This window comes from Lissotriton vulgaris, chromosome 5 (genome assembly GCF_964263255.1).
Source record: "Lissotriton vulgaris chromosome 5, aLisVul1.2, whole genome shotgun sequence".
In the NCBI taxonomy this organism is placed as follows: domain Eukaryota; kingdom Metazoa; phylum Chordata; class Amphibia; order Caudata; family Salamandridae; genus Lissotriton; species Lissotriton vulgaris.
Window position 1 is genome coordinate 1,746,216,878 of NC_141693.1, and position 22,378 is coordinate 1,746,239,255.

The 22,378-nt window shown below is 44.2% G+C and overlaps 1 protein-coding gene across 2 annotated transcripts in view; it reads right to left on the minus strand.

The window, feature by feature from the left end:
- The window catches only part of ABI3 (ABI family member 3), a 356,535-nt gene that overhangs the window by 32,497 nt on the left and 301,660 nt on the right, over window positions 1-22,378 (minus strand). For both annotated transcript variants that reach the window (XR_015296055.1, XM_086923998.1), the window contains exon 7: window positions 4,050-4,172. Coding sequence is in view for 1 of the 2 variants with exons in the window: in XM_086923998.1 (XP_086780124.1) it covers window positions 4,050-4,172 (123 nt within the window). In the remaining variant the exon portion in view is untranslated. The remainder of the gene's footprint in view (window positions 1-4,049; window positions 4,173-22,378) is intronic.

Genomic DNA, 22,378 nt, shown 5'->3' on the forward strand with positions numbered 1-22,378 from the left:
GTCCGCCGCCTCTGCCCGGAGCCCGTCCCTCAGCGGAGTCCTCAGATGAGGCTAGATGGCCCAAAATGCACTGGAACCTGTTGATACTTGTTGCATATTGAATGACACCACGAAAGTCAACTGAAATCGAAGATAACAAATAAATAAATGAATTAATTCAACCTGTTGGAAATACATGAGTTTTATTTCTCGTACAAAGGATAATGCCTGATTTAACAATCAACTTTGAATCAGGATTTTAACACGAGTGACACATGGAATAATTTCTCCTTCAGGGGAACGTCTTGACTGTGAAGAGGGGACGCTGTTCCCATACAGGAACAGCGCGGCTTGTTTATGTTTATGTACACAGAAAGATCTGGAGGTGATACCCTTCGGCACACATTGAACTGTGGCAAACATTAGCTTGACCCTGGTTAATACAGAAGTGCATTGTTATCCATTTCCAACATGGCAGGAGTAGTAATGGGAGGGGATCCCTCAGGTGGGAAGCGGTAGGAAAAAGAGAAATGATGATGTTACTTCCTGGAAGACTGCTAGTCAGTGCCACCAAGCCCGGTGGGTTTAATCCAGGGGTCTCCAACGGGTAGCTCTCCAGTACCCTTGAAGTAGCTCCTTGAGGTGCAGCCCAGCAGAGTATGCAATTCAGAGGGTCTAACCACATTGAAAAAGGCAGCAATATACATCTCCAGACTGCACACTGACAACCTGCAGGGCATGAAGTATAATCACCTGTCTCTTCTCTCTATTTACATAGTCACATGGAGATTTGTCATTTTGCAAGCCCTACTCTAACAGTCATACAATGTGTGAAAAGCACATGATGTTCTTACACTATTTATCTTAAAATTAAAGGGAATATTTGATTTAAAAAATCGTGTTGTTTGAGAGAGTGGTATTCTGATGTTTGAAAAAAATTTAATTAAAATCCAAACCATATTTGAATTTATTAAGCTGCTCTTTGAATGATAATTCGCATGTGTTTAGGAGATTTACATCTGTATTTTTTATTCCGGTGCCAGTGGGCAGTTGTTGATGTGGCTGTTATTTCATTAGCCATTTGGAGGCTTTTTATATTGATAACGTTTTTCCAAACATTGATGTTGGTTACTCTGTCATATGCTTTGGGGTGGTCGGTGTTCTATCATAATTTATGTAGAAATTCAGAATATTGACAACCACAACATTGTGAAAAATGTATGTATAGTTTAATTTGTGATGTACACCTGGGTGGTCATCAGCCGCGGTCGGTAGTAGGTGTACCTGCACGGCGGTGACGTGCGGAGGGTGGGGGTTAGTAATCTATGGATTACGGAGCTTTACAGGTAAGTAAACATATAAATAAATAAAACGAATTTCGTTGCGGGCACTGCATCGCATTTGGGTAAAGCAGTGGATGCATTATTTTTGTTGGCCAATATTATCGATCTCAATATAGTGTCATACAACCAATGCCATATATTTATCTCTTGTGTAGTGCCCCGCTGTTATCTGGGGTGCCTAACACATTATTTGCACTTGTATAACATTGTCATTTATGTTAAATATTTTCAAAATTCATGTAATGTAATTCATATCAAAGTAATTTTGGTGGAAATAAAATATTGTATTCTGCAGTTTCAGAGTTTAAAATGAGTTAAATTTCTCTTGAATTAAACCGATAGTATATCGAAATGGGTGACTTTAATCAGTCCTTTTATGTTTCCTGTTTTAGGTTTATATTTGTTGTACATTCTGGTATTTTTTTCATTTATTTTCCTTTTGCCGAGCATTTTCAGACCTGGAAAGAATTGATGTTTACCGTTTTTGCAATGTATAAAATTACTGGGATGATGTTTTTCGAGTATTTATAGAGCATTTTGCTTTGTCTCCCGACATGTTTGATTCCTTTTTATGTGTGCTTCTTCCTTCTTTATCTTATCTTCTACTCTTTCCTTGAGTATTCTCTTTGATGAAACTTGTTGGTATGTCTCTCACTTTCCTTTCTGTGCAGTTTCCCGCCATTTAGCCTCCTCCTGCTAGAAACCTTCTACTCTGATATCAGTGACGTGCTTGGCTGCGTATACATTTTTGCTCCCCATGGAGGTGAGTTTACAGCAGAATAAATATTAAAGATGGACACTGAACATACCGTCTTGCTCCGCTTTTCTTTAGACAAACTTCACTGAGCTGCAGAATGAATGAATGAATTAATGATTTCTACTTAGGGCTTGGGATATTTGTTGAGTGATTGGGCAACCCACCCAGCAGGGTGACGCTTTGTCACGCGACTTTAAGTCTTATTAGTCTCATTATTACAGAACCTTTCTTGTATCCTCCTTTCACCTCCTTCTCTTCTGCTTCTTTCTATCACCCTTTGCCTAATTTTCAGCAAGTCAAGTAAGAGGGGATTAGCTAAACACATATTTCAAAGTGCCTGTAAACACGGCTCTACAAACTACGGGGCAGATTTACAATTACTGGCGCATTCCTGCATATCGGCAGGGATGCGCCAGTAATTGTGCACCGCAGCTCCGCCACCCTTGATTACAACGGCGGCGTAAAAGCGGCGCAAGGGGCTTGTAAATCTGCCCCTACATTTGGCTAACCTTGTAATAGAAATGCTAATGTACTTGCTTATAAAATTATTAAAATACTTTGAAATCAAAAAATAATTGTGTGATTGTCTGTCCGTGAACCATTCCTGCTCTCCCTGGTAATAGGGAGTATCCTGGTATGAAATTAATACACACAGTGTAGGTCATATGGACTCTAGTGATTCCGAACTATGCTGCTGTGTGGAAAAACAGCTGAGGGAGTAAACACACTTTTGCCTGCGGGAATCCTGTTTAGCTCACACAGTGAATAAAGTCTGCCTCGGGCAATTAACGAGGCACACTGGTAAATAAAGTCAGACTCGTGGTGCTTAGGGGATGAACGGTTTAATGTAGGAAGGTCCGTGTACCTTGGGGACGCCTTTCTTTCTTCTCCTAGTTCTCATTTGTAAGTGTGCGCTGCAGGGTGCCTTTGTGGGAAAGAATGTACACACTGACTTCTCCCAGACAGTCGGGCTTGTTTTTGTTTGAAAAGAGCGAGGGACCTTGGGGCTGTCCCACGGGCACAATGAGTGGCTTGCCATATGCTACAAGTTAAGGAAGGTCCGGTTCTAGGTTTTTAGGGGCCCTGGGCAGAAGGGGGATGTAAGAGGCCCCTCTAATGTGCATAGACCTGACCCATTCTGGGCTGTTTGCATCTGAATAGATGCCCCTGCTCCTGAAGCTGCAGCCCCTCCCTCTCAACCACCTAAGCACCTCTTAAGAGCTCACCAGGGCGGAAGGTGTGAGGGTTGTTTATCCCACTGTGCCTCTGCGTGGGTGGGGGGTGGAGGTCTAATTGCCGGACAAACCTGAGTTTGCAACTGTGAATGGTGAGGGGGCCCCTCCCCTCGGGTCCCCCTTGCTACACCATAGCAGTGAGGCAAGGGGAGTGGCCCTCCTAAGGTGGCACCTTTCATGCCGTGGTCTGACTGTCGCACTGGTGCGGGGCCCTACATTGGAGGGCTGACTACGAGCCCCTGTGAAGCTACCCACACAGCCCATGCCTAGCACCACCCTGAGTTAAGGCATAGTGGTACAGTCCATCATTGGAGGGTGCTTCGAGAGTGGGCTCTGACTATGCTGCTGTGAAACAAGAGCGAGCGGTAGCGGTGCAGGTGCAATAACCCTCACACCTTCTGCACTTGTGTGACTGCCACAAGCAGGTGCTCATCCACAGGGGGTGTTGACATCGAAGCCCTAAATCCCAGCGCATTACTGATCGTAGCTCTAATGGTATGGCCCCACCAGATTATTCCAGAAGATGACTGACGCTACCCCTTGTGATGGTGCCCATCTACCTTGCACTTGTGTGGTACTTATGCGCCAAGCGCCCCGGCCAGAGCAGCCGGTGAACGCAGGTGCCTCTGTCTGTGTTGGTGTGAGCTTGGCTACCTAATCAAGGTTTCTCATGACCCCAGTGGTGGGCACCCTGCAAACCGGTTACAAGCTGACCTCGCACACAGCCGCTCATACCTTTTTCCATGTAAACATTTGGAGCCCAGAAAGGCTGCTCAGGGCCATAATCCACAGGAGGCGGTGGAGGTGGGAGCTCAGAGTCTGCATCGTCTGGAGGAGGTGGCAGGTGGAAGTCCGGCACTGCAGGACAAAGTGTGAAAACTGTTACTTAATGTTTTGTTACATTCAGGGCACACTTCCTAAAAAAAAGAAGTTTAACCTAGTTAGGCAGTTTGAAAGTGACATCACGGCACGTGACATCACAGCACATGACAGTACATGACATCACACATGGCATCACAGGTATTTACATCATAGAAAGTGGCTTCCTTTACCCAAGGATTGAACAAACTAGCTCTACTGCCAGGCTACTCAACCAGGCATAATATTCCATATGCAACACATTTCCATGTAGATGTGATTGCTTTAGCTGCCTACACTCTCCAGAGGTGAGACCACTCTCCAATGTGAAGTATTCTTACTCAGCCTTACCCACCTGCACTCATTTTAGGAGATTGGGGCTCATTCTTTGCCAACAGATCATGACCCAAAGCAAGATAGAAAGACAGAAAGGGAAGTAATGAGAGAGTGAAGAAAACAATGATGAATGCAGAAAAGGGGATGAACAAAAGAACCTGCAAGAATAAGCAATTTCAGGGTAGTAAAAGAAAAAGGTTATTACAACCTTTGGCATTCAGCAATAGGATCCCTTGAAAACCTTTTTGGCTCTGTGTAGGCATTTCTTTCTTCTACTAGTTCTCATTTGTAATTGTGTGCTGCAGGGTGTCCACGTGGGAAGAAATGTACACACTGATTTCTTACAGACAGTTGGGCTTGTTTTTGTTTGAAAAGAGCGAGGGACCTTGGGGCTGTCCCAGGGGCACAATGAGTGGCTTGCCATAAGTTCTAGGTTTCTTGGGGCCCTGGGAAGAAGGGGAATGTACGAGGCCCCTCTAATGTGCATAGACTTGACACATTCAGGGCTGTTAGCATCTGAATGGATGCCCCTGCTCTTGAAGCTGCCCCTCACTCTCAACCACCTACAAGCACCTCTTAAGAGCCAGGGAACTAAACAGCAGGGCAATAAATAGCCATCCTGCTGTCCATCCCAGGAGAGTGCTTGGAAAGAGTGCTTCGCCTATGCTGCTGTGAAACAAGAGCGAGCTTAAGCAGTGCAGGTGCAAAAACCCTCACACACTCTGCACCTGTGTGACTGCCACCAGCGGGTCCCCATCCACAGGGGGCGTTGATGTCAAAGCCCTAAATCCCTGCGAATTACTGATCGTAGCACTAATGGTACGGCCCCACCCGATTATTCCAGGAGATGACTAACGCTACCTCTACAAATTACACAATGCCCCTGAAATGTGCACTCTGCATTTAGCAGCAGATATCTCTAATGTTCTTAATGTTGGCATAGCTATATATAGACAACCCTCACATTTACCAGTGCAACCTGATAGCTTACCCTGGAATCCAAACCACCGGAATGCCACACAAAGAATGGACCATAAATGTCAAAGTAAAAGATATCAGCTCCACATCAAAGTAAGTGTAAGCTGTACAGTATCCAAGGAAGAAAAGGAAAATGTGACAAATGTAACTCAGAAGAAAAAGACACATGCAATTTCAGTTCCAACTATCACTTTCAAGAAAATATTGGCCTTTTGAAGGAAATACTAGTTTGCATAAAAAACTGCCCAAGTGGGGACATGTAGGAACAGCGAGAGACAACACAAAGTATTGCCAGTAATCAGAATCTACACTAGACTATGCTTGCTAAGACCTCTGCATCCAGTCTTCTGCTCATCACAGGGCCACAGACGCAAGACCGGTCCGTCCCTCCGACCCTCCACTCCAGAGAAAGTAGATATGACTGAACACTGTACCGCCAATACTGGGCTTGCTATGACTGGCGATCTACAGCGTGGAGGCACTTTGACTTTCTCTAAGCCATCATGGAACTTCTAAGACTTGAACTCACTAGCCGGCCTTAGCTAAAAAGCTTCCTCACATAAATAGGGAATAACCTTGATTCTTTCACAGGGAAGTGGAACTTGAGAGCTGATCCAAGGAAATCTAGTGTGCCTGCTTTTAGAAGACTGCGTATATTATTTGCACACAAAATATACAGGTGGATGTATGGGAACGCCAATGCACCAATCATGTAAAACCTACCTGATGCAGTACACAAGGCAGCATAATGGGCTGCCTTGTGTATTTTCTTATTCCCAAAGCCACGCAAAAACTGTCCTTCGAGGATATTTCCTCTTTGTATGTGTGCTGCGGAATGCAGCATACATGCAAAGAGGAAATAACGAGGAGAAATTGATATATTTCTTCTTGCATCACCAGCCTTAGGTAAAGTCACCAATTTGCTGCTAACCTATATTTACAAGTCTTTGTAAATATGGTTTTCTATCAAAATTCATCGATGGATGCACAGGAATGCACCAGCACCACCCATGTAATGCCTATCTGATGTAAAGTTATGCAAGGCAGGGCAATGTATGGTACTTTAAATCCCAAAAAGGATTTTGCATCAGGGTTGATCCAGAAAAGTGACTTAACCGGAATGCAAAATCTGGGCCTCACCATATACATTTATCATTTTTTAACTCTGCCACAAAGAAAGTGGCAACAAGAAGAAAACTGAAGGTACATCTGTTCTGATTAATTGATGGAAAGACTGTATTTCAAAATATGTTCTTGGGGTTCAGACACCTACTACAGAGATCTTTGTACTCACAGCAGAGCTTAATTTGGAAAATATTAAGTGCCAGGGCTCTGACCATGAAGCCACTGCCGCTTGCACCACACGGATCACTGACAAAATATCGACCTACAAAATATCGACCTACAGGAATATCGAGTCAAAAATATCGAGGGCAAGAATATCGACATCCTATCTACAACATGGTAAGTACAAAAATATCGAAAAAATAATATAGATGTTAAAAATATCGATGTTAAAAATATCGTTTTTTTTCTTTTAAAATATAAATGTAAAATAAAGTAAATAACACTAATAAATTAAACGTACATAGTTAAAAGTATCTAATAATGTTTAAAATTAATAAATAATACATATTTAATAAGAATACATTAATTAAATATATACAGTAAATATATAATATATATGTACTGAACAATAAATAGTAATAATTATTTTACTAATTTATAGTTTAATAAAATATATTCTAATTTACTAATAAATTTACAAACATAAAACAATAACATAAATAAAATGTAAAAAATATAAATAATTAAATATTCTTTTAATATTTATAACATTAATAATTTAAAACGTTGGATAGCGTAAGGGTAATAATTACTATTCCCACTCCAGAGAGTGCAACTGTAGGGAAAGCGTTGGATAGCGTAGGAGTATAAATTACTATTCCCGCTCCAGAGAGTGCAACAGTAGGGAAAGCGTTGGATAGCGTAGGAGTAAAAATTACTATTCCCACTCCAGAGAGTGCAACAGTAGGGAACGTGTTGGATAGCGTAGGAGTAAAATTTACTATTCCCACTCCAGAGAGTGCAACAGTAGGGAAAGCGTTGGATAGCGTAGGGGTAACAATTACTATTCCCACTCCAGAGAGTGCAACAGTAGGGAAAGTGTTGGATAGCGTAGGGGTAACAATTACTATTCCAACTCCAGAGAGTGCAACAGTAGGGAAAGCGTTGGATAGCGTAGGGGTACAATTTACTATTCCCACTCCAGAGAGTGCAACAGTAGGGAAAGCGTTGGATAGCGTAGGGGTAAAAATTACTATTCCCACTCCAGAGAGTGCAACAGTCGGGAAAGCGTTGGATAGCTTAGGGGTAAAAATTACTATTCCCACTCCAGAGAGTGCAACAGTAGGGAAAGTGTTGGATAGCGTAGGAGTAAAAATTTTTATTCCCACTCCAGAGAGTGCTACAGTAGGCAAAGCGTTGGATAGCGTAGGAGTAAAAATTACTATTCCCACTCCAGAGAGTGCAACAGTAGGGAAAGTGTTGGATAGCGTAGGGGTAACAATTACTATTCCAACCCCAGAGAGTGCAACAGTAGGGAAAGCGTTGGATAGCGTAGGGGTAAAAATTACTATTCCCACTCCAGAGAGTGCTACAGTAGGGAAAGTGTGGGATAGCGTAGGAGTAAAAATTACTATTCCCACTCCAGAGAGTGCAACAGTAGGGAAAGCGTTGGATAGCGTAGGAGTAAAAATTACTATTCCCACTCCAGAGAGTGCAACAGTATGGAAAGTGTTTGATAGCGTAGGGGTAACAATTACTATTCCCACTCCAGAGAGTAAAACAGTAGGGAAAGTGTTGGATAGCGTAGGGGTAACAATTACTATTCCAACTCCAGAGAGTGCAACAGTAGGGAAAGCGTTGGATAGCGTAGGGGTACAATTTACTATTCCCACTCCATAGATTGCAACAGTAGGGAAAGCGTTGGATAGCGTAGGGGTAGAAATTACTATTCCCACTCCAGAGAGTGCAACAGTAGGGAAAGCGTTGGATAGCGTAGGGGTAGAAAATACTATTCCCTCTCCAGAGAGTGCAACAGTAGGGAAAGCATTGGATAGCGTAGGGGTAAAAATTACTATTCCCACTCCAGAGAGTGCAACAGTAGGGAAAGCGTTGGATAGCGTAGGAGTAAAAATTACTATTGCCACTCCAGAGAGTGCAACAGTAGGGAAAGCGTTGGATAGCGTAGGAGTAAAAATTACTATTCCCACTCCAGAGAGTGCAACAGTAGGGAAAGTGTTGGATAGCGTAGGGGTAACAATTACTATTCCAACTCCAGAGATTGCAACAGTAGGGAAAGCGTTGGATAGCGTAGGGGTAAAAATTACTATTCCCACTCCAGAGAGTGCAACAGTAGGGAAAGCGTTGGATAGCGTAGGGGTAAAAATTACTATTCCCACTCCAGAGAGTGCAACAGTAGGGAAAGTGTTGGAGAACCTTAGGGGTAACAATTACTATTCCAACCCCAGAGAGTGCAACAGTAGGGAAAGCGCTGGATAGCGTAGGGGTAAAAATGACTATTCCCACTCCAGAGAGTGCTACAGTAGGGAAAGTGTTGGATAGCGTAGGAGTAAAAATTACTATTCCCACTCCAGAGAGTGTAACAGTAGGGAAAGCATTGGATAGCGTAGGAGTAAAAATTACTATTCCCACTCCAGAGAGTGCAACAGTAGGGAAAGTGTTTGATAGCGTAGGGGTAACAATTACTATTCCCACTCCAGAGAGTAAAACAGTAGGGAAAGTGTTGGATAGCGTAGGGGTAACAATTACTATTCCAACTCCAGAGAGTGCAACAGTAGGGAAAGCATTGGATAGCGTAGGGGTACAATTTACTATTCCCACTCCATAGATTGCAACAGTAGGGAAAGCGTTGGATAGGGTAGGGGTAGAAATTACTATTCCCACTCCAGAGAGTGCAACAGTAGGGAAAGCGTTGGATAGCGTAGGGGTAGAAAATACTATTCCCTCTCCAGAGAGTGCAACAGTAGGGAAAGCATTGGATAGCATAGGGGTGAAAATTACTATTCCCACTCCAGAGAGTGCAACAGTAGGGAAAGCGTTGGATAGCGTAGGAGTAAAAATTACTATTGCCACTCCAGAGAGTGCAACAGTAGGGAAAGCGTTGGATAGCGTAGGAGTAAAAATTACTATTCCCACTCCAGAGAGTGCAACAGTAGGGAAAGTGTTGGATAGCGTAGGGGTAAAAATTACTGTTCCCACTCCAGAGAGTGCAACAGTAGGGAAAGTGTTTGATAGCGTAGGGGTAACAATTACTATTCCCACTCCAGAGAGTAAAACAGTAGGGAAAGTGTTGGATAGCGTAGGGGTAACAATTACTATTCCAACTCCAGAGAGTGCAACAGTAGGGAAAGCGTTGGATAGCGTAGGGGTACAATTTACTATTCCCACTCCATAGATTGCAACAGTAGGGAAAGCGTTGGATAGCGTAGGGGTAGAAATTACTATTCCCACTCCAGAGAGTGCAACTGTAGGGAAAGCGTTGGATAGCGTAGGGGTAGAAAATACTATTCCCTCTCCAGAGAGTGCAACAGTAGGGAAAGCATTGGATAGCGTAGGGGTAAAAATTACTATTCCCACTCCAGAGAGTGCAACAGTAGGTAAAGCGTTGGATAGCGTAGGAGTAAAAATTACTATTGCCACTCCAGAGAGTGCAACAGTAGGGAAAGCGTTGGATAGCGTAGGAGTAAAAATTGCTATTCCCACTCCAGAGAGTGCAACAGTAGGGAAAGTGTTGGATAGCGTAGGGGTAACAATTACTAGTCCAACTCCAGAGATTGCAACAGTAGGGAAAGCGTTGGATAGCGTAGGGGTAAAAATTACTATTCCCACTCCAGAGAGTGCAACAGTAGGGAAAGCGTTGGATAGCGTAGGGGTAAAAATTACTATTCCCACTCCAGAGAGTGCAACAGTAGGGAAAGTGTTGGAGAAGCTTAGGGGTAACAATTACTATTCCAACCCCAGAGAGTGCAACAGTAGGGAAAGCGCTGGATAGCGTAGGGGTAAAAATTACTATTCCCACTCCAGAGAGTGCTACAGTAGGGAAAGTGTTGGATAGCGTAGGAGTAAAAATTACTATTCCCACTCCAGAGAGTGCAACAGTAGGGAAAGCGTTGGATAGCGTAGGAGTAAAAATTACTATTCCCACTCCAGAGAGTGCAACAGTAGGGAAAGTGTTTGATAGCGTAGGGGTAACAATTACTATTCCCACTCCAGAGAGTAAAACAGTAGGGAAAGTGTTGGATAGCGTAGGGGTAACAATTACTATTCCAACTCCAGAGAGTGCAACAGTAGGGAAAGCGTTGGATAGCGTAGGGGTACAATTTACTATTCCCACTCCATAGATTGCAACAGTAGGGAAAGCGTTGGATAGCGTAGGGGTAGAAATTAATATTCCCACTCCAGAGAGTGCAACAGTAGGGAAAGCGTTGGATAGCGTAGGGGTAGAAAATACTATTCCCTCTCCAGAGAGTGCAACAGTAGGGAAAGCATTGGATAGCGTAGGGGTAAAAATTACTATTCCCACTCCAGAGAGTGCAACAGTAGGGAAAGCGTTGGATAGCGTAGGAGTAAAAATTACTATTGCCACTCCAGAGAGTGCAACAGTAGGGAAAGTGTTGGATAGCGTAGGAGTAAAAATTACTATTCCCACTCCAGAGAGTGCAACAGTAGGGAAAGTGTTGGATAGCGTAGGGGTAACAATTACTATTCCAACTCCAGAGATTGCAACAGTAGGGAAAGCGTTGGATAGCGTAGGGGTAAAAATTACTATTCCCACTCCAGAGAGTGCAACAGTAGGGAAAGCGTTGGATAGCGTAGGGGTAAAAATTACTATTCCCACTCCAGAGAGTGCAACAGTAGGGAAAGTGTTGGAGAAGCTTAGGGGTTAAAATAACATATTTATAAATAAAAGCTTTTTTTAGTAATTAAAATTTAAACTATTAAATAAATATAACCCATACACAATACCTATACATAATTATTAAAGACATAATTATCAAAATATATTTAGCCCAAATTAAATATTAAAAAATACCAATTTATATTATTTAATGACCAATTAATAATTAATTATCAATTATATTCTTAACAAAACAATTAATTTAAATACATTATTACTTAATTACATTTAAATTACTTCCCACCATATTCCCCTATTAACCCACTACCCGCAACAGAACACATTTATCTATTTATGAATTAATGATAATTATTTACCAATTAATTAAAATTAATAACCAATTAATTAAAATTGATTAGCAATTATTTCAAATTAATTTATAATTCCAACTAATTAATAAATAATTAAACATAATTAAATTACTTCCCACCCTATTCCCCTATAAACCCACAACCCGCTACAAAACATATTAATCAATTAATCAGTTAATTAAATTTTATTTCCAATTAATTAAAATTAATTAGCAATTAATGATAATTAATTTATAACTCCTACTAATTAATAATTAATTAAACATAATTAAATTACTTCCCGCCCTATTCCCCTATTAACCCACAACCCGCTACAGAACATATTTATCAATTAATTAAAATTAATTTCTAATTAATTAAAATTAATTATCAATTAATTAAAATTATTTTATAACTCCTACTAATTAATAATTAATTAAACATAATTAAATTACTTCCCACCCTATTCCCCTATAAACCCACTACCCGCTCCTGTACTACAACATATAATTTGCTTATAAATAAATTTATTATTATATAAAATTAATACACATATAATATTATTCAAATACTTAAGTAACACAAATAACACATACATAATAAAAAACAAAAAAATCATACAAATATCGATATTAGTGTCATCGAAATTAGTGACATCGATACATATGCTATCGATATTACTAACTACGATATTACTTACATCGATGTAAATAATTTCGATATTACTTACCCTAGGGTCGATATTCTGTCCAACGATATTCTTCACATCGATATTTGATACTTTCGAAATTTCTAACACGATATTTTGGTAGGTCGATATTTACAACTCAATATTTTGACTGTGTACCGCACCACACATCACCCCGGTCATCGCTTCCAAAACAACTGCTATCTCTCTCGCATGTAAATGCGACAGTTCAGATTATTCCAGGTCCCCAAAGCCAAATGGATGGCTGGGGTTAAAGGTATTAGTATTTTTTTTATGTATATTGTTTTCCTAAACAACTGTTATATTGCTCATCTTTAAATTACATGAGCAGCGCCACCTTGTGGCAGACTGCCCTTAGTGCGATGTTGCCAATTATGTGCTGAGCACCGGAAACCAATAAAGTGCCGGTGCTCAGCACCAGAAAGCTCCGGCTCAAATTAAGCACTGGCTCACAGTAAATTAAAATTGTAAGATAACTCTTGAGGTGAATGGACTTGCTTGAAAGATCTGTGTTTTGTCTAGTTTCAGTTTTGACTTAAAGTAGCATAGAGGGTTAATGCAAAGCACATCATGTAACATGCAAGTCACAGATTTTATTTTATGTAGATAGGTAAGTGGGTTACTGCTTTGAACACAGCAGTTGCAATGTAAACCTTCCAATATAGCAGAGTGAGCTGTGGAATTGTTAGAACTGACTATTTCTGGTTGGCTAAGGCTGACGCCAAAGCTAGGCAGAAACCACCATTCTAGTCAGGGCAAGGGAGTCACACGCCAAGATAACCCCTGCTCACCCCCTTGGTAGCTTGGCACGAGCAGTAAGGCTAAACTCGGAGGCAATGTGTAAAGCATTTGTGCCAGCACACAACAGCAACAACATACTAGGCACACCACAAAAGGAACTCCACACAAGGTTATTATAAAATAACTTTTGTATTGTAAAAACACACCAGATAGTTTCACACAATATACATGGTGCCAACTGGCACGGGCAATATTCACAAGGGATTATGTACACAAGACAGGCCCACGTGGGCCTCTGTCAGAATCAGAAATAGCACTTCTAGAATAAAGAATAATAAAGAATAAAAATCATAATAGCACAAATTAGCAACTATGGCACACAACCAGTAACCACTGGTAACTGGAACCAGGACCTCACTAGGACCACCTGTACTAAAAAGAACAACCACCTAAGTATCACACAGCACCTAGGGGTATAAACAAGAACACATTACCCATGATGCATGAAACACATTCAGAGGAGTAGTAAAGGAAAACACATGGGGGCTCATTTATGAGGCTGTGCGTCACTTTTACGCCGCCGGTGCGTCACTTTTTGTGACGCACCAGCGGTGTAAAAAATGCGCCTCGTTGCGCCATATTTAAAAAGTGACGCATCTAGGTAAACCCCTGCGCCACATTATACCTGCGTCAGGTATAATGTATGCAGAGGGGACGTTCCCCCGCATAAAGCCTCGTAATAGTGACACAGTGAAATCTATGAGATTTCACTGCGTCACTTTTAGGACGCTGTTGCGTCAAAATCTTGCGCCTGCCTCACAGCAGACGTAAGACTGACGCAAGTCCTTTCACATGGGGTTTTCCCCATGTGAAAGGACGCATTGCTGGAGTTGCGTCACTTTTGTGACACACTCCAGTAATGCGTCACTTTTGCGCTTACAGATACGTCAGAAATACTGACATATCTGTAACTCCTTGCGACATGATGCGTCATACATTAAATATGACGCATCAGGAATGTCGTAAGGAGTGCGCAGTAAAAAATGACGCATTGCTGTTCACATGCAGCGATGCGTCACTTTTCATAAATGAGGCCCATGATGCCTAAAAACATTCAGAGGTGTACGGACAACCACCTAAGTATCACACAGCGTTTAGGGGTCTAGGAAAGAACACATTACCCATGATGCATAAATATACATTGAGAGGAGTAGTAAAGGGAAACACAAGATGCATAAACCTACACATTCAGTGGTGTTAAGAACATGGCACATGATGCATCACAAACACATTCAGAGGTGCAGCGCTAGGAGACACATGACGCCTAAAACATTCAGAGGTGCAGCCCAGGGAAAGAAAGACACATGATGCATAAAAACATTCAGAGGTGCCCCAACACAACTCAATAGCGCAAAAACACACAGTAGGCAATTACCATCCTAAACATAGCAGGTAACCACATTGCGTAAAACTTACATTCCAGCCCCCATCTAATAAAGGGACTAAAGAGCCCTATGTCCAGAATGTCAGGGCGCACTGCCATGCAGCGCCAGTCAGGGGTGCGCCACTGGCGCAAAACCTAAACGTAGCAGGTGCCCACTACTTGCTGGGCACCTTGGACACTCACAAGACCTAAACGGTGCAGCTGCCCAATAATTGCTGGGCAGCTGAGAATCATCAAAACTGCGACAGGGCCCTCACTGGCCCTAGGACAGAACTGCACCAAAATGTAGGAGCCACACAGGCTCTGGGCAACCCTGAGCAGAACATTGGAGCCACACAGGCTCTGGACATCACACCTGTCCCAAACGTTGGAGTCCCCCTCTGGGGACTCGTGATCAAAAGCAATGCCCCGTAAATACTATGGGGCGTCATTGGGGCCATGGGCATTTTAAATAAAGGGTGCCCCCAGTCAGAGCCACACAGGCTCTCTAGACAAATACAAAGTGCCCCCTGAGCCTCTCTCAGGCTCTCAGTAAAGGAAAATGCCCCCGGAACCTCTCAGGGCTCCAATCACCAGGAATTCCCCTGAAGCCCTCGTGGGCTTCGCAACAACAATGTGCCCGAAAAGCAGGAGGGGCACTGGATAGGAGGGGGCTGGCACCGGCAATGTGCCCAGACGCCCCCTCTGACAATACTGGCCAAAAGAAATGCCCCCTGAAGCCCTCGTGGCTTCACACTAACAACAAGCGTGAGATCGCGCTACTGGCGGGGGGCGCACACCGACAATGTGTCCCGGCGCCCCTCCCTTCTCCTCTGCCCCACTCGCCGGGTCTCCTCAGACAACTCGGGGCTCCTCTGGGCAGCGCAGGGCTCTCCTTCTCACAACGGAGCCCCGCCTGCGCTTTCCGCCGCCTCAGCTCTCCTTCTCCGGGGCTCCCTCCATGCGGCCAGCATTTCCGGTCTCCCTCTCCACACGGGAGACCGGCAACGAAGAACCAAGGCTTCCCTCTCTGGCCGGCGGGCGGGACTTCCAGTGCTTTGTCTCGGGGTCGCTCTGCGATTGGCCGGCCGGCTCCAACACTTCCGGGTTGCCGCGGGCAGCGCGGCGGCCCATTTCAGTCACCGCAGGCGGAGGATGAATTTACCGAGGGGTGGGCTCCCTCGAGGTAAAATATAAAAGACAGGAGCGGCGTGGGCAGCCGCAAAAGGGACAGTAAAGCACTCCCCGCGGTATAAATCAAAATAAAAGTGCTTCTAGGCGCTATAAGCGAAAGGCAAAGCGCTCTCAAGCACTAGGTGCTAAAAGCACAGCATTCTCAGCGCTAGGAAGCAAATACAGCGCTCCCAGGCGCTATAAGCCCAATAAAGCCTCAGAAAAAGTCCTTTAGCAAAGTAAAGCAAAGGGGACCCAGTAAAAGGTCTCCAGAGTCCAGGACATCGGTCCATCAGGTATCCAGGGCAGAGCAAAGTCCCCCATCCTTCCAGGACAGGCAGAGGGGTCCCCAAGAAGTCCTCCAGGCACCCAGGGGCTGGGCAGAGCCCAGGGATTCCCCTGGGCCCAAGCAGCAGCACGCCCCAGGCAGATTCAAGTCAGAAACAAGAACAAATTGTAAGGGGACACAGCCACTTTTTATACTGTAAAATCCTTTGTCTAAAGGTGCAGGCAGTGTGAGAACCAGCTAGAACTGGTTATATGGAACTCCTTTCAGTGTGAGGGGCAGAGGCGACAGTCGCCCAGCAGGAGGTGGAGCCAGCATTGTGGCAGGCAGGCACAGCCCTCTTCACTCCCAGGTGCCATCTCCTCCCACTTCCCTGGCAGCAGATGCAGTCTTTCATCCACAGGCTGACTCAGACAACCTCCTGGGGCTCCCCAGCCCCTGTCACCCTCAAACCAGACAGTCAATCCACAAGCAGGCCCAGGCACTCCTGGACCAGGCTCACCAGCCAATCACACGCCAGACACAAATTACACAAATATGCCAACTTCTAAAAGTGGCACTTCTACACTAGACACAGTCATGCCGCATATATCATTACACAGCATTCAATCTCACGAGTTCGTACATATCAAACTCGACCCTGCACTCCCCACACATCAGGAACTACCATGGGCATACATATTCCCCATTAATTCCTATGGGAGGGCAGGTCACTCACCACACATACACAGAGAGCTCAAGCACTTTACACTGTACCACAGTGAAAAAGTGCGCAGAGGCCTAAAATCACCACCACCAGGTTCCAGAAACAGGCTAGGAAAAAGCAAAAAGTCTCGGGGTGAACCTGCCTAAAGGGCCGGGTCCAACACAACGCCCTTCCAGCCAAAACGCAGAGTAGACCAATCACTCCACTGATGGGCTTCCCTGCTTTGGGCACAAAACACGGACACGGACCCGCACGGCAGGGACACCCTTCGGTTTTTCACCACTCTGAACCCACCTGGTTACCTCCAAACCAGAACTCTCTTCTCCTACCAGATCAGGACCTCACTCCCTCACTGGTCTACCACCTGGAAACTATTTCACTTCTGAGGTACAAAGCACACAGCACAGTTCCACTTCAAGCAGGTGGGGAGACACAGCACACAGCAAAGTCCCCTTTCCTCTACCTTAGTGGAAACAACAACTGCATGCAAGCCCCAGATCACACAGCAAGGGCAGCCCCCTCAGTCTCTTCAGCTGATATACTTTGGTAGAGATTCCTCTTGACCTGGACGCTTCCTAATCTCCCAACCTAGGATCTAAACCCTCAGGTTGCACCGGGGTCAGAAGTACACCGTCCCTCTGCACCCCCTTCCAGAGTTCTGCACCCTCCCACCTTGGAGCAGTACCCATAGAAGCCAAAACCAGTCAGGACACTGAGTACAGATGCCCTTCCCTCCAGGTCAGGCTGAACCTGAACCTGGCCTCCCCCCTCCTCGGGGAGCAACCTCCAGAGTCCCCACAAATGGTCAAGCACTCTAGATGGTCAAATGCTCAGCGAGCCAGGACTTCTGCACCCTCCACTTAGGAGTGGTACTGCCCAACACCAGGACCACCGGAGTTCTGGTTACAGACACTCCCCGTTCTCTAGACACAGGAAGATCCTCCTCAAATGACCTGTATGTACAGCCTAGGCCCCTGACCGGGCGCTTCCTTAGGGAACCCTCCAGGCCCTGAGATAGGGTTTCGGTCCAACGTGGGACACACTCCGCCTCCACTGAGACAGGGCGTGAGCCCCTACACCCCTACCATCCTACTGGGACCTAGCTGGGTTACACATGAACCTCTTCCCCTTCACAGGATCATCAGGTACACAAGCCACTACTTTTAGGTTCACTTCCTAATGCCTCTGCAAGACATCTAGCACACCGCCAGACATCCACCTTCTTGCCCAGTGCCTCTGTAGGACCTCCTGCACACCACCAGAGGTACACCCCACGTGCAAGCTCCTTAAAAAAAACTCACACCAACTCCTCCAGTTCAAGACACCACTCATCCACACACTCCCCCTCTAGACTGGTGAGAAAGTTCCTCACTGCCTCTGACTCTGAACCTGTACCCCTCTTACTGAGCACCAGGCACCATACTCTGGGAACTGGGAATGGGACTTCACATGCACTGGACACATTTTAGCTGCCACCACTGGATCCTACCATACTGTGGAATCCAGACACACACACTACACTCAGGCGATAACCACCCTCCTGAGCTAGTCATTCCTCCTCCACACTCCCTCTCTTCCATCTACCCACACAGGGACAGGAACAGGGATTGGGCATTGGACCCAGCAAGGGATTCCTAATCTATGGGAACCTCCCCCTCTACTGGCGTCCCGCCCTGTCACTTTCTCTCATCTGCCACTAAACATAAAGCGCAGGAACACATTTGAAAAGGACACTCTTGAGGAAAAACAAAAATCAAAAACAATAATCCCAAACATGTGACTATATAGAATGCAGAGATATCTAATGTAGCCAGCTGTCGCTATGGCACTGCGCAAACACAAGTCCTAATCCACACCGCTGACCAACAATGTTAGAACTGGCTATTTCTGCCTATCTTTGGCATCAGCCTTAGCCAACCAGAAACAGCCAGTTCTAACAGGAATAATATGTGACTTCTACACCTTGTAATCTACAACTGTTTTATGTAATACATCCTGTACAATGATTAACAAATGCATATGATTTATTGTGTGATGTAAAGCGCTTTGACACTCTGCATTGGCATGAGTAGTAATATACAAGGAAAAATAGTGGTATTTAAATTATTTCAACACCTCCTCTAGGGTAGTAAGCAGTGAACAAAGTGAAAAGCGGTCTCTTTTAATTGTCTGTGAAGTGCTAACAAGGTGTGATCCTTTGTTTCCCCTCTGCTGCATTTGCTTTTAGGAGTGCTCCATGCCAGAATACTCGAACAAAAGGAGACCTGAAGAACCCTCAAATTCGGCCTTTGTTATGGGCCCAGCAGGAGTCTGAAATAAGAAAGCCCCAACCTGTCCCGCCCTGCACTTTGTTGCTTATTGAAAGCAGACAACTTGCAGGCACTGCTGAATGTGTCCTGAGGTCTGACAATTCCACCAGGACGAGCTCAGCGCATTATTCAGTGGGGCCCAACTTCTTGGCAGGGCGGAAGGCGTTCACCCTGTGAAAATAGTGGGTGGACATCACCTACCCCCGACTTGTGCCCTGGTTACGTTGCTTTGTTATGTTACATTACTTTCTGCTATGTTCCATCATTTATTTTGGAGTTGTGTGGGGACAGGGCATATCACATAGGCCTCTTTAGAGTCCGGGAACAGAAAGCGACAGACACCAACAGAGTACTGAATTAGAAGTAAGCTGGTTGATCGTTTGCTCCCATTTGTAAACTGGATTTAGGATTCAGGTAGTAAACTTGTATCTACTCTTGTGTGCATAGCCTGCTTTATGTTATGAGTATGGCCTCACAGCACCTATGGATCACGTAAAACCTGTGGTTTGAAGGGTTCACACCTGACCCTGATTTTACGTGTGAGATTGTATCATCGCTGGCGTATTTGTGTTTTTTTGTTGCTTACGGTAGGTGCATGTTTGTAGTTGGGTGAGTGTGGCCTGAAGTCATGCCAGGAAGGCTGGAAGGGTTGGTTGCACCCTGGGCTTTTTTTGGGCATGTGTATTCCTATAATTTTGTAAATGCATTAATTAGAGATGCAGCCAGTGTTGGGGGTAGGGGGTTGGAATCAATTTCTTGCCCAATCTGGCCTGTGATGGACTGGTGGTAGGAGTGCTGCCTAAAGTGTTTTGTTGTCAATAAGTGCACACAATGCACAGTGCTTGCACTTTACTTGACACTTCCTACTGGTCCCAATGAGCAGTGCTTATTGGATGAAAGATGAAAAGTGTATTAGGAGCAATACCAAGAGCGAGGACATTTTGTTAAAGTTTTAGATTATACATTAATGACTTCCCTTTCACATGAAAACAGTTTATGATATGCATCATACTACAATTGAGAATACAGGTGCATTTGTACAAATGTAGGCTGGTTTGATGTCTTGATGAAATAGCTTATTTCATTTTAACTGTGCATGTGGTTGATTAAGGTATGTTATTGAGTTTTGTGTGTTTTTATGTATTGTGTACCTCCCTTTAAGGTGAACAAAGAACCCTTTCATTGTGCTCTGTGTGCCTTTTCCGCTGGGAATTAGGGGGTGCAGTAGGGGTGTCTATAAAGGATAAAAAAACTATGGTAAGAGCATACACGCCAACAGACCCAATTCAGGCGGATGACGCCCATTTAAAGGCAATTTTTTTTAGCTGTCTCCCTCCTGAAATTGCCTTTACTTTAATGTATGTCAATGGGGAAAATGAACCTCCCCCCATTTTGTTTCAAAATCTCCCTCTTCCTAGTTTTAACATGTTGCATGTTTGTAAGAGGAGTCCTTCATTTAGGAGCAAGTCTGCTCTGCAGGCTGATAATAACGGCCAACAAAGAAGTGGGTCGCATGAGGGATAGAGTATATTCAGTGCTTGGGAGGTAGTTGAAACGTTTGCATTCGTAGAATGTAGGGGCGGTGGAGGACTACTCCGAACAAGTCAAGATGCTTCTGCATGAAAAGGGTCAGTGTCTGTAAACTCCAGAGGGATGCAGATGATAATAATCCAGAGGAGTTACTTGGGACCAGGGATGAAGGTGAGGTCCACTGGAATGTGAATTGATGGAAATGTTGGGGTGGTGAGGACTAGTCAGAACATGACAAGATGCTTCTGTATGAAAGGGTCAGTGTCTGTAAGCTCCCATAGGACGCGGATGTTAACGATCCAGAGGAGTTACCTGGGACCAGGGATACTGGTGAGATCCACTGGAATGTGAATTGATGGACATTTTGGGGTGGTGAGGACTACTCCGAACATGTTAAGATGCTTCTGCATGAAAGGGTCAGTGTCTGTAAGCTCCAGAGGGATGCAGATGATAATAATCCAGAGGAGTTACTTGGGACCAGGGATGAAGGTGAGGTCCACTGGAATGTGAATTGATGGACATTTTGAGGACTACTCTGAACATGTCAAGATGCTTCTGCATGAAAGGTCAGTGTCTGTAAGCTCCAGAGGGATGCAGATAATAATAATCCAGAGGAGTTACTTGGGACCAGGGATGAAGGTGAGGTCCACTGGAATGTGAATTGATGGACATTTTGGGGGTGGTGAGGACTACTCAGAACATGACAAGAAGTTCACGTTTGAAAGGGTCAGTGTCTGTAAGCTCCCATAGGACGCGGATGTTAATGATCCAGAGGAGTTACTTGGGACCAGGGATAATGGTGAGATCCACTGGAATGTGACTTGATGGAACACAGAACATTACTCAGTTTCTGAAACACCAGAAGGTTCACCACTATGCCAGTTACATGGAAAGGAGAGAATATTTATACTTATAACATGCATTTAGAAATGGCTGCAAATTCGAGAACATGCTACAGTTTAGTTGACTCTAGCTTTAATCCTTTTCAGGTCGACAAAATAGTACTGATAAGTCCGGAAAATAATGCTTCTTATTTATGGGGCGTAGAAGAATCAAGTGTGAGGCTGTGAGTGATGCACTAGGTGAGACACTTGAGTACAGCCAAGGAAGACACACGCCTTATGAGAGCACACAGCCCTCACACGGTTTGCATGTTCCGGCATTCTTTCTGATGCTACAGCTTGTAAGTTTCTAGTGGTCCTAAGAGGCCTTCACAGGCAAGAAGGATACATAATAGATGAATCCAGGATCTTGTTGCCAGAGATAAGTAAAATCTTGGAAACTCTTAATGCTCTTCTTTGAAATTGACAGAAATCTGAACTGTATTCATAGGAATTCATTTGTGTTTGTGGAGGTAAACTCTATGCACTAAGTACTGTTTCAGAACTATCCTTTAAGAAAAGTAAACGTGCATCTTGTTATTCAACGTGAGAAGAGTAAGCATCCTCACAACTTCAATGGCTTTGATATATGCTCCTTTTGATGCATCAATTGTATTAAAAGTAGTGATATAGGTTGAGAAAGTAATTGACTTTTATAATTCGAGTATATGTTGGTTACATTGCAGTTTATGAACATTTTCAATTCAGTGAGCATGGCAGAAGGTTGTTATCTGTAGGGGATAACCACTGATATTTCTGACCTTTTGGCATCTGTTACATGGATAATATTTGCGTATCAGTTTTAGCAAAGCTCAGAGTCACCACTGCTGCTCAATCCATTTTGCCTCGTGCTGATTAAGT